At 35.9% G+C, this 17,115-nt stretch overlaps 1 protein-coding gene across 3 annotated transcripts in view; it reads left to right on the top strand.

The window, feature by feature from the left end:
* LOC103745296 (dedicator of cytokinesis protein 7) overlaps window positions 1–17,115 on the top strand; it is a gene marked incomplete at its 5' end in the record, with an annotated part of 101,577 nt that overhangs the window by 32,218 nt on the left and 52,244 nt on the right. For all 3 annotated transcript variants that reach the window (XM_008847202.1, XM_017801690.1, XM_017801692.2), the window contains 3 exon segments: window positions 18–172; window positions 6,884–7,066; window positions 7,164–7,299. In XM_008847202.1, coding sequence (XP_008845424.1) covers window positions 18–172; window positions 6,884–7,066; window positions 7,164–7,299 — 474 coding nt within the window.

Genomic DNA, 17,115 nt, shown 5'->3' with positions numbered 1-17,115 from the left:
TTGTTTTTTCCTTTCAGAAACACACAATCAACGAGGAAGACCAATGTGTATAGCTCCTGATGATTATGATAGTGAGAGTGGAAGCATGATAAGCCAGACAGTTGCCATGGCAATTGCAGGAACATCAGTCCCTCAGTTAACAAGACCTGGCAGTTTCCTCCTCACATCAACGGTAAAACAATCCTACAGAATCCTCTGGAATAACAAATATATACTAAGAGGTGTCCTTAACTAAGATTATAGTATTAACTAGTACAAAAGGGTTCTGAGCATTATGACTTATGAAAAGCTATTTATAAAACTTGACCTCAAAGTTTATAGGATAAAGCCATATATTACATCATTCAAAACTTTGTAATTGCCTTATTTTATATAGCTCATTTATTTTTAAAATCTACCTTATCAGCTCTGAGAAATATTACCAACTTAGCAATCTTTGAGGAGTCATGCTTTTTTTTTTTTTTTTGGCCTTTTTGAGACAGGGTCTCCCTGTAGCCCCAGCTGGCCTGGAACTCACTATGTAGACCAGGCTGGCCTTGAATTCACAGAGGTCTGCCTGCCTCTGCTTCCTGAGTGCTGGGATTAAAGGTGTGCGCCACCACATCCAGCAGGATTCATGCTTTTTAAAAAATATATTTTATGGCCAGGCGTGGTGGTGCACACCTTTAATCCGAGCACTCGGGAGGTAGAGGCAGGCAGACCTCTGTGAGTTCAAGGCCAGCCTGGGCTACATAGTGAGTTCCAGGCCAGCTGGGGCTACAGGGAGACCCTGTCTCAAAAAGACCAAAATATATATCTATATATTATTTTTAATATTTATTATTTTATTATGTGTATGAGTGTATTGCCTGCATGTACATAAATGCACCGGTGTCAGGCAAGACTCATGCTTTTTTAATTTAACAGTGTAATCTGTGAACTTTTAGACTATTTTTCTGCCTTAATGGGGGAGTCTGGGAGAAGGGAAGAGGCAAACCATTATGGACCCAGTTCACATTCTAGAAGCTTTAAATGATTTCTTTCAGAAAACACAGTAATATATATAGACACTGCATAATTTGACAGTTTTAATAGCTTTATATATTCAGAACTATACCTGTTTAAGTATATAATATTTTTGGCATATTTATAGATTTCTGCAGCTTTCTCCACAAGGTAATTTCATAACATTTCCATCCTCCTAAAAAGAGCCCTTATGTCATTTGCTCCTAATTTCTTACAACCACAACAATTAAATGATGATCAATCTACTTTCCATTTGTGCACATTTGTAGGTTCTAGACATTTTATATAAATGAAATGATATACTGTGTAACCCTTAGGCTTCATTCCTTTCATCAAGCATGTTTTTGAGATATTATCTTTCCTGGCTGTAGCATGAATTGAGGTTTCCTTTTAAAAAAAAAAAACACATAATACTGCTTTCTATTAATACAAAAGAATTTTGTTTATCTACTTTTCAGCTGATAAACATTTGAAGCATTTTTATTTTTAGCTGTTAGGAATAATGCTGTTGTGAACATTTGTGTACAAGTGTTTCCATATCTCTCTTGAATAGATGCCTCTAAGTGAATTTGCTGGGTTATCTCTGAATTTATTTTTATTCTGTGTGTATGAATATTTGTCACCATGTACACCATGTGTATGTTTGGTGTTCATAGAGGCCAGAAGAGGGCATCAGATCCCCTGGAATTGGAGTTACAATTATGAGCCACCATGTGAGTGCTTGAAACCAAAACCAGGTCCTCTGCAAAAACAGAAGTACTTGTAACTGCTGAGCCAGCTCTCCAGTCCCCTAAACCGTTAAAATGGTGTATAGCATCTTTTCTTGTGATCACTGGTATCTTGTTGTATATAGTCTTTTGAGAAAGGTTTATTCAATCCTTTGTTATTTTTAAATTATTTTACTAATCATCTTATTACTAAATTGAAAACATTCTTCATATATTCTAGATGCAAATTCCTTATTAGGTAAGTGATTTTCAAATATTCCTCTTAGTTTTCTTCTTTAAATTTTTAAAAAATATTTTATTTATTATTTTTTATGTGTATGTGTATATTGCCTGCATATAGGTAAGTGCACCCATGTTGTGCAATGCCTGCGGAGGACAGAAGAGGCTGTTGGATCCTCTGGAACTGGAGTTACGGACAGTTGTTAGCTGTTCATATTCAAACCTGGGTCTTCTGCAAGAAAAGTCAGTGTTCATATTTTATTTTATTTTTCTATGGATGTTTTGACTGCGTGTATGTAAGTGCTCCAGCCCCTTTTTAAAATTTTTAAAAATATATTTTATTTTATTTTTCTATGGATGTTTTGACTGCGTGTATGTAAGTGCTCCAGCCCCTTTTTAAAATTTTTAAAAATATATTTTATTTTATTTTTCTATGGATGTTTTGACTGCGTGTATGTAAGTGCACCCATTTCATACAGTGCCTGCAAAGCCAGAAGATAGTGTGGATCCTCTGGAACTTGAGGTACAGATGGTTGTGAGCCACCGTGTGGGAGCTGGGAACTGAACCTGGTCCTCTGCAAAAGCAGCCAGTGCTTATCCACTGAACCATCTCTCCAGCCCCATCTTTTAGTTTTTATGATAATGCTGTTTGAAGGGCAGCATTTTGGTGGGTTTTTAATTGTTCTTGTTTGTACAGAATTCTTAAAATTGATGAGATACGTAAGCTTTCCTCTCATGACCATCTGTACAGCTGCCATAGGGCATGCTTGCTGCTGCTATAAAAGCCTGTGAAATTTTCAGCATAACAGGCCAAGCTGTCCTTTTTCAAACATGAATTCTTAGTCCTAAAAATAAGGGACAGTATGAGCTAACCTATTTGTAGTTAAGTTATTATATTACAGAAACCCCAAAACATTTTCTATGGGACAATAAAAAGCTAAATTCTTTTCAAGGATGTGAATAGGATTGTTGCAGCCAGATATATCAAAGTATAAAAAAGTTAATTTTGATGAGCTACATTTGATTGGTTTTTCTTTTGTGTGTGCTTTTGGTGAGAATTACGTGTGGAAAAATGTATAAAGTACATATATAAAATCAAACAGAGGACTGGAGAGATGGCTCAGTGGTTAAGAGCACTGATTGCTCTTGCAAAGGACACAGATTCAATTCCCAGCACCTACATGTTGACTAACAGCCATCCATAACTCCAGTTCCAGGGAATCTAACATCTTCTTCTTATCTCCAGGGGTGTTGCATGACACTGGTGCACTTATACACATGCAGGCAATATGCTCATACACACAAAATAAAAATAATAAATAATTTTTTTTAATTTTCTTTAAAAAATTGAACAGTAAGATGAGCCTCATGGTACATTCATGTATTCCTACACTTGAGACTGGAGGCAGGAGGATTGGGAGTTCAAGGTCATCCTCGACTACATAGTGAGTTCAGTGCCAGCCTGGGCTCCATAAGACGCTGTTTACCAAAAAAAAAAAAATCTAATAGTAAAAGAAACAATAATCCACTGCCTGCCTGGCCTGTAAAATCAATTATCATAAAATTTTGCAAGCTTTCAGCCTGCCTCTCTCAAGTCCGTCTCTCCCCTCAGAATGTCCACTGTGCTCAGTGGTACTGACTTGATTTCGCAGTTTTGGAAACTTTTCTGTGAAATGTACTACTTATAAAAGAGCACATGAGATACATACATTTTCTAAACATTATAAAATGAACATGTTTTCTGATTACCACACTGTACAAAAAAAGAACATGTTCTTTTTCAACCACAGCTCCCATTCAAGGCACCCGCTGTCCTGACTAATGAAATAATTGTTTAACTTTGTTTATAGTCCTACTCTCCCATGTTTGTATCCCTTGATACCATTGGTTATTTCTTTTCTGTGTTTTAAATATTGTTCCTTATAATAAAATGTCACAACAATTCACTGATTTTCATTTCTGTATAATATTACAGATGTCCAACTATGTACCATTTATTCATTCATTGATAAATGCATGAGCAGTTTCTGAGCAATGTTACAAAAAGCAATCCTATAGACTTCTCTTTTAATTTTAAAAACATTTGTGTGTGTGTGTGTGTGTGTGTGTGTATGTGTGTGTACACGAATATGTGGTGGTTAGAGGACAACTTTCAGGAGTCAGTTATGTCCTTCCAAACATGTGGGTTCCAGGGATCAACTCAGGTCTTCAGACTTGGTAGCAGGTGCACACACACACACACACACACACACACACTTTAGGATATTCCTAGGAATGAAGTTTGTCTAGTGATCTGTAGAGTATATGTCTTGATACCACATTATACATAACTATTTTCCAAAGCGTTTGTTTTATTTTGTTCACACCTTGCAGTGTGAGTGTTCCCATTCCTTCACACGTCCATCATGCTTAGAATTGTTAACCTTTTTAGTTTTTTTCAATCTGATTATTTCTATTTCCCTTCCCCACTGGATTTTAAAGGACTACACTTTCATCTATATGTTGGATGTTTAGATTTTTCTTTTGAAGAAGTATCTAGAATTTTTCTCACATTTTTCCATTGGGTTGTCTGCCTTTCCTCAGTTATTTTTAGGGATATATATGTTCTGGACCAGGTACATTGTCAGTTATAAGTGTTTCAAATACTGCTACTCTGTATTTTTTAACACACATAATGGTAAATGGATGAATAGAATGTCTAATTTTTTTGGAATGTCTAATTTTTATACTCAAAATTCAACAAAAAATTTTCTGTACCTTATTTAATAAATTTCCCATTTCAAAATTTCTGTTATTTTTTTAAATACCTTTTTTTCTTCCTTTTACATTTAATTCTAAAATCTACTTGCATTGTTTTGTTTTTTTATGTTCAGTATAATTTGGAGGGGGGAGGAGTACAGATTGATCTACTTATTCTCATATTTTTACCAAATTACTCCAGTACCATTTATTAAAAGAATGCTTTCCCTGCTTCTCTGAAGTGCTGCCTCTGTGTAGTCTACCATGTACATTTGAAAAAATATTCTTGGCTAAATTTTGGCCTTGTATATTTTCATAAGAACTGGAAAATCAGCTTATAAAGTTCCACAAATTGAAGCAAACAGAAAAGTGAATCTGTTGGGATTTTGAGTGAGATTATATTTCATTATGGATCAGTTATAGAGAAAATGGATTTTCGTACACTATGGAATTTCCTAATATTTTAGAATAATAGATTACTCATTTTAAATATCTACAAATGTGTATTTTTTTAATAATCTCTACTAGAAAGGCTTAGCACATCTTTTACATGTTTGTTACCAATATCCTTGATGATCTTTTTTAAAAATTCTATTTTCTGTCGATTGTTTTTATAAAAAGCAGAACTGAGTTTTATTTTATTTTATTTTTTTGGTCTTTTTGAGATAGCGTCTCCCTGTAGCCCCAGCTGTCCTGACTGAACTGATTTTTATACAGAAATATTGTTTCCTATAGATTGCTAAACTAGTAACACAGTAGTAGTTGTGTTTCTGTACCTGCAGTCATATTGTGTAAATGTTAGCAGTTTAGTTTGTTTCTTTCAAGCTCTTTATCATATTTATTATACTAAGGTCTCCAGTGTAGTGTTAAACACTAATAATTCAAGTGTTATACTTGGCATCCCTAAAGGGAAAGCTTTTAACATTTTGTTGTTAAATATATGTTCTGTAGTGGTCTTTTGATGATTCATTTGGTTATTTTGGACACTTCTGTTATGATGGGAGGGCCCTCTGGTTCTGATTTACAGAGAGACTTGGTGTTTCATTGTGGTTCAGGTTTCACACATTGTAGGCAAGTGTTCTACCACTAAGCCACACCCCAGCTCAGAAATTTGTCTTTAAATCATGAATAGTTGTTCAGGTTTATCAAAAACTTTTTCTTGGGACTGGAGAGATGTCTCAGCAGTGCAGTTTCCAGCACCCATGTCTGGTGGTTCATCACTTCCTGTAACTACGGTCTTGAGGGCACCTGCACGCATGCTCGCAGGGACACACACACACTCAGGCGCATGATTAAAAATAAAGTCTGGGACTAGAGAAATGTCTTAGCAGTTAAGAGTGCATACTGTTCTTACAGAGGACCAAGGTTCAATTCCCAGCATCCACATCAGGTATCTCACAACTGCCTATAACTCTAGCTCCAAGGGGATCTAATGCCTCTGTCCTTCAAAAACACTTGCACTCGTGTACTCAGACATACAGAAACATAATTTTTTTAATGTTTTTGAAATCTTTTTAAAAATTAAAATAAAATCATAAAAATAAAAGCCGGGCATGGTGGCTCATGCCTTTAATCCCAGCACTTGGGAGGCAGAGGCAGGTGGATCTTTGTGAGTTCAAGGCCAGCCTGATCTACATAGTGAGTTCTAGGACAGCTGGGGCTACAGGGAGACCCTGTCGCAAAAAGACCAAAAAAATAAAATAATACATTTAAAAGCTTATTTTTAAAACTTTTTTTTGAGCTAGAGATATGGCTCAGTGGGTAGGAGCATTTGCTGTTCTTTCGGAGGACCCAGATTCGATTCCAAGCACCCACATGGTGGCTAACAACTGTCCATAACTCCAGTTCTAGGGGATCTGATGCCTTCTTCTGGCCTCTGCAGGCTTTGCACAACATGGGTGCATGTACATGCATGGAGGCAAAACACTCATACACATAAAAGAAAAATAAATCAAAAATTAAAATATTTTAAAGAAATATTTCTTTTATAGTATTCACTTACTCATTTGATTTTTGAGACAGAATCTTGATATATAAACCTAGGCTGGCCTGGAACTTATTATATAGTTCACATTGGCCAAAAAATTGCAGTCCTACTTGAACCTCCTAAAATGCTGGAATTGCACGTGTGCCAACCAAAAAACAAATGATCACTAATTATTTGATCCCATGCTACTGTTCTTGGTTTTCAGAGTGGCAGACAGCATACCACCTTCTCAGCAGAATCAAGTCGGAGCCTTTTGATCTGTCTGCTTTGGGTTCTCAAGAATGCAGATGAAACAGTTCTACAGAAATGGTTTACAGATCTCTCAGTCCTACAGCTTAACCGGCTGTTAGATCTTCTTTATCTCTGTGTATCTTGCTTTGAGTACAAAGTAAGTAGCCATTATACAATTGAAAAATAAAAGAAAGTACTAAATAATGTAGAAAAAGAAGAAAATGTCCTCAATGCCTCTTCTGTTTAAATTTTAGGGGAAAAAGGTGTTTGAAAGAATGAATAGTTTGACCTTTAAGAAATCAAAAGACATGAGAGCCAAACTTGAAGAAGCCATTCTGGGGAGCATTGGTGCTAGGCAGGAAATGGTGCGCCGAAGCCGAGGACAACTTGGTAAGCAAACCAAATCTTCACTTTTGGTAGAGTTACTGCCATTTCAAGAATTATATTCTTTGCTCATCACTAAAGTCAAGTCTATCTTGACTTTTTAAAAATCACTTTGAACCTAATTGTGAATTATCTTGAGTTATTTATTGCAAGATACAAGTTAAAAATTCTTATTTAAAGAAGGAAACATATGCCTCAGTTTGCTGTGGATAGTCTCAATTTATACCTAATGTCTTTGTGAAATTATTGATAGTCTTGCTTCCTGTTCCTTTTAAAGATAGACACTTTGGGGGAACAGTTTTAGATTCACAGCAAAACTAAGCATAAGGTACAGATATATATATACACACACACACACACACACACACACCATGTTGGCAGGCACATGTATAGCTTCCTCCATTGTCAACATCCTATCATATCATGTACACTCTTCTTACAGTGGGTAACCCCATGGCAGTACACTGTCACCCAGAGGCCAGTGAATATTAGGGTTTATTCTATGTTATGTCCTATTTTACTGTTAAAAGTGTTTTAGTCTATACAAAAATTAAATACCACGTATCAAATGCAAAAATGTTCCTCACAGAGTCAAATTGAGGTGGAAAATTTAGTTTGGCCACATTTGAGACCCATTTCTGATCCTAGGTCAGCTACCATTAACCATGTAACCTTGGTCATGGTATTCAATCTCCCCCAGTTTCCTTTTGTTTTTGGAGTTTAGAAGCTATATTATGACCTGATCTTATCATCTTTGTGATGATCAATGTATGTGTAAACATTTATAAATGTTAAAGTGGCATAAGTCATATATTGATAAAAATTCCATGGCAGAAGAATGTCTTAGTCATCTGTGTGAAGAACACATGCTAAAGATGGAATATGAATTTGTTGGCTTACAATGTTAATATTTAAATGATTTTTATTTTTTATTTATTATATGTTTATTTGAAACAAGGTCTGGCTCTAGCACAGGATGCCATGGAACTTACTATATAGACCAGGATGACCTTGGACATGTTGTGTTCCTCCTGTCTGACTTCTCGATTATTGGGATTACAAGTGTGTGCCACCACATCTGGCCTATGAACTGAAATTTTTAATTAGAATTTTCTGACAAGCCATTAGCATAGATTACTTATATAAGTAGGTTTTATATACTCCATATTTTTAGAAGTTAACAGTAACACACACTCTACCTGTGAAGGAAATAATAGAACATCCTTTTTTTAACTTACACAAAGTGTGCAGTATGCTTTGGAGTTTCTATTAACTTATTATTTACAGCCTTGTTTTTAAAAAAAATGTGAAAATTGACTTTTACTTTGGTCATTTAAATATCAAAATTTATAATTAATAAGTATACTTGCGGCATTTCTTTTTTTATATTTTATTATTTTTATTTTATGTGTGCGAGTATATTGTCTGCATGTATGTGAGTGCACCCGTGTCGTGCAATGCTACAGAGGTCAGAAGAGGGCTTCGGATTCCCCTGGAACTGGAGTTAAGGACAGTTCGTCACCGCCGTGTGGGTGCTGGGAATCAAACCTGGGTCCTCTGCAAGAGCAGTCAGTGCTCTTAACTGCTGAGCCAACTCTCCAGCCCCACTTGTGGCATTTCTAAGCCACGTTATGGTTATGCCTTGATAAAGAAACAGCCTGACTTTTAGCATCCCCTTTAAGACCTAAGAGCAGACCTGAAATGCTGAGCACCCATTTCTTCAGATGTTTCTAGGAACTGTGCTCCCAAGCAAGGACTTTGCTCATTCTTTATTGAAACAGTATTTTCAGCATGAAATGGAGAAGTAATAGCCAGGACCCACCCTTTTCTCATCAGAGAATCAGGTCCTTTGATCCCTAGACAACTATACACAACTACAGACAGACATTTCTCAGTTTCATTGTTTGCAATGAGAAAACCACGCCGCTTTCAGTGCTTTGATATGTAAAGCATGCATACATTCATAGTACACTATCTTGGGTTATGAAAGGAGAGCTGCCCAGGTCACAAGAGGAGCACATGGCTCAGAGAACTCATTTACATTGTAAACAGTAACTTTTTGGTTGCAAGGTTAGGTGAAAATCTTTAATCCAGATTATCTTCATAGTATAAAAGACATTCCTGCAATACTTACGTTTACTCAGAGACAAATCAATTACTTAAGGTAAAAAAATAAGTGATAATAGTAAAATATTTTGACTCCTGGTTTAATATTCTTTGTACCATAACATAATTCTTAAATTCTAAGATCTGTTTTTGGAGAGATTGAGCTGTAAACTATTATAAGCAGGTGTGTGTCATAATTTCAAACTTCTTACCCTTAAGAATGGCTATCATTGTTTGAATGAAAGAAGTTTTTCTTAAAGCCTTATCATTCTTATTTACATTAGGATATTTAAGCTAGTTCATTTAATAATAGACATTCTTAACTAAGTGAGATAATTTTGTGGGAGAAAAAAATGATAAAAATACAAGTAGATAAATGATAGTTTGCTAGATATTTCAATATAAGCATGGGGATTTCTCCCCATTGTTTCTCAAAGATAGTAACTTCAAAGTAAAACTGAAAAGGAAGGCAAAGGAACACAATAGAAAAGTATATAGAGATCTGTCCTTCATTATACAAAATGATCACTGTTTCTTATTATTTTTTTAAATTCAAATTTGAGCTCTGAACTTTTACTTTAATCATTCTCCTATCTTCTCAACCAATTTAAAATCTTGTTTTCAGCCAGGCATGGTGGTACATACCTTTAGTCCCAGCACTCAGGAGGCAGAGGCAGATGGATCTCTATGTGATTGAAGCCAGTCTGGTCTACATAGGGAATTTCAGGCTAGCTGTGGTTACAGGGAGAGTCCCTATCTCTAAAAAACAAAAGGCGCTGGAGAGATGCCTCATCAGTTAAGAGCTCTGGATGCTCTTGCAAAAGCCCTAGGTCAAATCCCAACACCCACATGGCAGCTAACTTCAGTTCTCCAGTAACTCCAGTTTTGGGGGATTCAACACCCTGTTCTGGCCTTTGCAAGCACTGCATGACATGGGTGCACTTATATACATGTAACGTAACACTCATACACATAAAATAAGTAAACAAAAATTTTTTTAGAAAAAGAAAGAATTAAAATCTTGCTTTCAAAAGGGAAGTCTTAGTTTTCTAGATGAAAACTTGAAATCTGACTAACTCCAAAATTTGCTTATATATTTATCCATAAATACTTTCTTTACTGAAAAATTTCTGGTGCCTCTTAAAAGGCTTTACCCATACCATTCAATATGCTTTCAAACCTAGAAACCTCTCAGGAGAAACCCTATCACTTCCTTTTTCCTGCTTTATATAAACCAAAGAAAGTAATTACTTTTAAGAATTCATTCCAGGGTCTCATCAGTTAAAGCGCATACTGCTCCTATAGAGGACCTGGGTTCAGTTCCCAGCAGCACATTGGGGTGGCTTTAAACCACCTGTAACTCCAGTTCCAAGAGATCTGAGGCATTTGTGGGGATACCACACATACATGCATATACACATATATACTCAAAATAAATAAATAATAAAAATAAACCTTTAAAAATGCTATCCCTTTTTGTTGTTTTTTTTTCCTCTTTTTTCATGTGTGTGTGTATGTATATGTATGGTTGCATGTATGTGGGTGCATATCTAAAGGTCGCATGTGTGTCTGGAGGTCTGAGATTCATGTTAGAAATCTTCCTCAATTGCTCTTTCACTTTGTTCTTTGAGTCAAAAGAACAAGTCAAATCCAAGCTCTCCAATATGGCTAGTCTTGCTAGCCAGCTTAGTCTTGTCTGCCCCCAATGCTTGAATTACAAGTAGGTTACCACACCCACCTGTCATGTATGTGGGTTCTAAGCATCCAAACTCCTGTCCTCTTGCATGCTCAGCAAGTACTTTAACCATTGAGCCATCTTCCCAGCCCCTATTTGTGTTAGGGTTTTTTTGTTGTTGTTGTTGTTGTTGTTGTTGTTGTTGTTTATTTTGCTATGTTTAATTTATTATGTTTCTTTTTAAATTGAATTTTTGTCAATTTCATACGATATATTTTAATATTTAGATCGCCTTATCTGCACCACCCCTTTCTATTCCTCACCCAGTTTCATGTACTTTATTATATACATATTAAGGTCTGTAGAGTCAGATTTGCATCCCCAAATGTCCCTCGCTGTGGCTTCATCCTTGGAGCCTAGTTAATGTCTCCAGAATCACACCCTTAAAAGAGACCAATTCTCCCTTTCCCCAGCAGCCATTGGTTTCTAGTTGTTCCTCGGGTAGGGTTAGGGTATCTTACCCACTTCCCCATGTCTATGCTGGGATTTTGTTTGACTTGAGCTTATGTGGTAATCGTGCATGCTGTCAGCATTGCTGTGAGTTCATGTGAGTAACTGCCCAGATATCTGGAAAATTCTGATTCCCTGTGGTCATCCACCACCCCCGGCTCTTATAATTTTTCTGCTACCTCTTCTGCAATGATCCCTAAGCATTTGGAGGCTGAAGTTTCATATAGGTGTCCAATTCAGGGATAATCTTTCTGCAGTCTCTTATTCTCTGCATGTTGGCCAGTTGTGGGTTTCTGTGTTAATCACTGTCTGCTGCATAAGGAAGTTTCTCTGGTGATACTTAAGAGATGCATTACTCTATGGGTATAACAATAAGTCAGGTCATTAGGAGTCACTTTAATACTATGTCATTTTAGGAGAATAATAGTGTTAGTACTAGTATTGGGCTCTCCTCTATGGCCTGCAGCCTTTCTAGCCATGTGTTCCCAGGCTTGATATCAATGTCAGGTATGGTCTCCATCTTATGAAGTGGACCTAAAGTCCAGTTAGAAAGTGATTAGTTTCTCCTGTAATATTCATGCCATTATTGCATCAGTGGTCGTATATTCCCAGGACAGCAGTTGTTGAAGCATGCGGAATTTACAACTAGGTTAAGTTAATGATTAATTTTCTTTTTTTTTTTTTTTTTTTTTTTTTTTTGGGTAGCATGCTTTACAGCACTATGAAAGCTAGCCAATAGACATTAAACTTTGATTTGATTTTTTTCTTGTTTTTTCAATGATTCATGTTTGTAGTATCTTCAGCAGTAGGGTCTTATCATTAAAATCTAGTAGGTAACCAAGAGCAGGGGCAATGGCCAGTATTATTTGAGGGTCTGTGGGACTCTTGGTCAATTGCTTCAAAAGAGGGGGAGTCCATCCCTGGAATTGGGCTTTTACTTTGCTAATCTATGGTATCTAGTAGGCAGTGTCTCTTTATTATAACTCATTTTAATCTCTATTTATAATGTATATACTTTAAGAAATTTCATATGCCTTTTCCTAAAGGCCTTTGGTGTTAGTTATCCTTTCTACTCCCTCCTCTACCCTGCCCTCCCATTCCCCTGCAATCCTTTTTATTCTAACTCTCTTTCCATGAAGCTTCACCACCAGTACCCCCCCCCCATGGTCTTGTATTTGTTTCTTGACCTCTCTGGATTTTCCAGTTGAAACGTGCATATCTAAGAATTCAAAGCTAACATCTAAGCTATGAGACAGAATGTGAGATTTGTCTTTCTGGGTCTGGGTTACCTCACTCAGGATGATTATTTCCAGTTCCATCCATTTATATGAAGATTTCATAACTTCGGCTTTTTTTGACAACTGAATATTCCATTGTGTAAATGAACTATACTTTAATTACCCATTCATCAGTTGATGGAGATCTAGGTTGTTTTCATTTCCTGGTTATTGTGCAAAGGGCATCAATGAACATGCATAAACAAGTATGTTGAAGTAGTGTGTAGAGTGGCTATAAATACATGAACTTAAATCTGGGTCCTCAGTTCTATTCCACTGATCAGTGTGTCTGTTTTTATGCTAGTACCGTGCTACAGTTCTGTAGCATAATTTGAGATGAGAGATAGTAATGCTTCTAACAGTTCTTTTATTGTTCAGGATTATTTTGGCTGTCCTGAGTTTTTTTGTGTGTTTCTATATGAAATTTGGGATTATTTTTTCAATTTCTGTGAAGAATTGTGTTGGAGTTTTAATGGGAATTGCATTGAATTTTTAGATTGTTTTGGTAGGATGGCCATTTTCACAATATTAATCATACAGATCCATGAACATGGAGGTCTTTCCATCTTCTGGTATCTTCTTCAGTTTTTCTTCAGTGTCTTAAAGTTTTTATTATACAAGTCTTTTACTTCCTTGGTTAGATTTATTCCAAATTATTTTATGGTTTTTGGTGCTATTGTGGATGGGATCATTTCCTTGGTTTCTTTTTCATTCTGTTTCTTGTCAATATGTAGGAAGGCCTGTGACTTTTGTGTGTGAACTTTATATCCTGCTACTTCTTGAATATGTTTGTCAACTCTAGGAGTTTTCTGGTGGAAGTCTTGCTCTAGCTAAGACTTCAAGTACTTTATTGAACAGGAATGGAGAGAGTAGATATCTTTGTCTTGTTCCTGATTTTAATGAGAATGTTTTGAGTTTTTCTTTATTTAGTACGATGTTGACTGTGGGCCTGTATATTGCTTTATTATGTTAAGATACGTCCCCTGAATCCCTAGACTCTCCATGACTTTTATCATGAATGGATGTTGGATTTAAGCAAAGGCCCTTTCTTCATCTAATGATATGATCATGTGGTTTCTGTCCTTGAGTTTATGTGGTGGGTTACATTTCTTGATACACATATGTTGAACCATTCCTGCATTTCTGGAATGAAGCCAACTTGATCATAGTGGATAATATTTTTGATGTGTTTCTGCTTTCGGTTTGCAAGTACTTTATTGAGGTGTTTTTTCATTTTTCTTTTTTGTTTTTTGTCTTTTTGGGCTTTTTGAGACAGGGCCTTCCTGTAGTGGGGCTGGCCTGGAACTCACTATGCAGACCAGGCTGGCCCTTAAACTCGCAGAGATCCACCTGCCTCTGTCTCCTAAGTGCTAGGATTAAAGCTGTGCACCATCACGCCTGGCTTTATTGAGAATTTTTATGTCTATGTTCATAGAGAGATTGGCCTGTAATTTTCTTTTTTATTGGGTCTTTTTCTGGTTTTAGTATCAGAGTAATACTGACTTCATAGAACTTGGAAGTATTCCTTCTTTTTCTAGTTTACAGAGTAACTTGAGGAGTATTGGCATTACTTCTTTGAATGTTTGGTAGTATTCTGTACTTATTCATCAGGTCCTGGGCTCTTTTTAGTTAATACACTTTTAAATACTGCAACTATCAAATTGGTTATCATGGGACAGTTTAAATTATTTCTGGCATTTTGCTTTAATTATAGTAGGCCATACATAACTGGAAATTTATCCATTTCTTTTAGATTTTCCAGTTTAGTGAAATATAGATTTTTTTAAAGTATGTTCTTACAGTTTTCTGAATTTCCCTAGGGTCTGTTTTATGTTTCCCATTTCATCTCTGAGTTGATTAATTTGGGTCCTCTTTCTTTTGGTTAATTTACCTAGAGATTGGTCTTTATAATCTTTTCAAAGATCTAGCTCTTTGTTTCATTGATTCTTTGTATTATTTTCCCATTTCTATTTTGTTAATTTCAGCCTTAATTTATCTCTTTCCTCATTTTAGGTGTTGTTCCTTGTTTTCCAAGATCCTCAAGTGCATCATTAATTGATTTGTATCAGATGCTTCTAATTTTTTGGTGTAAGCACTTAATGCTATGAATTTTCCTCTTAGGACTGCCTATTGTGTCCTATTGGTTTTGGTATGTTGTATTCTCATTTTCATTCAATTCTTGGAGTTTTAAACTTTTCCTTCTTGATTTCTCCCTTGATCCAATTTTCTTTCAGTAGTGTGTTGTTTAGCTTCCATGAATTCGAGTATTTTTTCCCATTTTTAATATTATTGATCAATATCTAACTTCATTCCTTTGTGGTCACATAGAATACAGGAGGTTATTTCCATTTTTATGAATTTATGGAGACATGTTTTGTGTCCTAATATGTGAGCAATTTTTGGAGAAAGTTCCATGGACTGCTGAAAAGAAAGCATATTCTTTGGTGTTTTAATGGAATGTTCTCTAATTATCTGTTAGGTCCATTTGATTTATAATGCTGGTTAACTCCAGGGTTTCTCTACTTAATTTTTGTCTGACTAACCTGTCTATTGGTGCTAGTGGGATATTTAAGTCACTCATTATCACTGTGTTGAAGCCAATGTATGATTGTAGATCTAATAGAGAAATTATTTGACGGACCCTGTGTGTGGCACATATATGTTTAGGATTGTAATATCTTCTTGGTATATTTTTCCTTTAATGAGTATGAAATGACATGACCTTCCCTGTTTTTTCTTACTGGATTTAGTTTAAAGTCTATTTTTTCAGATATTAGAATAACTGCACATGCTTATTTCTCAGTTGCATTTGCTTGGAATAGCTTTTTTCATCCTTCTACCCTAAAGTGGTATCATTCATTGATGGTGAGGTGTGTTTCCTGGAGGCAGCAAATCAATGGATTCTATTCTAATCCAATCATTTAGTCTGTGTCTTTTTATTGTGGAGTTGAGACCATTAATATTGAGGGGTTTTATTAACCAATGTTTATTCATTCTTATTATGCTAGTGTTATGGTGTTAGTGTTTAGGCCTCTTTTGATTAACTTTTCTGGGATAACTTGTTCTTTGTGCGCTCTTGAGAGCGCTTAATCTTCTCTTCAGACAGAAGCATTCTATCAAGTATTTTCTATAGACCTTGTTTCATGGACATAAATTCCTTAAATCTGTTTTTATCATGGAAGACTTTTCTTTCTCCCTCAATTACAATTGATAGTTGTGCTGGGTAGAGTAGTCTGGGCTAGACTCTGTATTCGTTCATGACTTGGTTCAAGCCCTCCTGGCTTTTATAGCCTGCCTTTATATATGACTTGATCTTTGTCTCTTACAGTTTTCAATCTTTGCTTTGTTCTGTACAGTTAGTGTTGTAACTGTTATATGAAGTGGGGAGTATTTTTTCCTGGTCCTGTGTACTTAGTGTTCTGTATACCTCATCTACCTTTATGGGTATCTCTTTCCCTAGATTTGGGAAGTTTTCTTCTATGATTTTATTTAAAAAAAAATTTTTGTGCCTTTGACCTGTGTTTCTTCTTCTATATCTATGATTCGTTGATTTGGTCTTTTTACAGTGTCCCAGAGGTCTTTTATATTCTGTTCCTGAGTTATTTTAGATTTGACATTTTCTTTGATTGAGTGATCTGTTTCACTAACCTTGTCTTCAAGATCTGATATTCTCTGTTGCATTTCTTCCAGTTCCTTTTTTGTTCCTTTCCTCTAAGATTTTTGTTTCCATTCCTGGGTTTTTTATTTCAAGCTTTATTTCCTTTTTTATGTACAGAAACTTACTGAGCTCTTAGTGTGTTCCAGATACTTTATTAGCTAAGGTGTAAGTGCTAAACAAAATAGACACCATTTCTGTCCTTAAATAACTTATCTTCTTACATTTATAAATGCTATGGAGCCGGGTATGGTGGCTCACATCTGTAATCCCAGAAACTGGACGCCAAAGACAGAGGATTACCACAAGTTCATAGCTAGTGTGGCTCCAGAGTGAAGCCCAGTCTTTTTAAAAAATTAATTATTCAGGGCTAGAGAGATGGCTCAGTGGTTAAGAACACTGCTTGTTCTTGCAGAAGACCCAGGGTTCACAATCCCAGCACCCACATGGCAGCTACCAATTGTCTGTAACTCCAGTCCCAGGGGATCCGACAGCCTCTTCTGACCTCTGTGGGCATTGCACGACATGGGTACACTTAACCTACATGCAGGCAATACATGCATACACATAAAATAAAAATAATAAATAAAAATTTTTTT

Source organism: Nannospalax galili, unplaced genomic scaffold (assembly GCF_000622305.1).
Source record: "Nannospalax galili isolate Female #2095 unplaced genomic scaffold, S.galili_v1.0 scaffold3423, whole genome shotgun sequence".
Classification (NCBI taxonomy): Eukaryota; Metazoa; Chordata; class Mammalia; order Rodentia; family Spalacidae; genus Nannospalax; species Nannospalax galili.
This window is presented reverse-complemented; position numbering and strand designations above follow the sequence as displayed.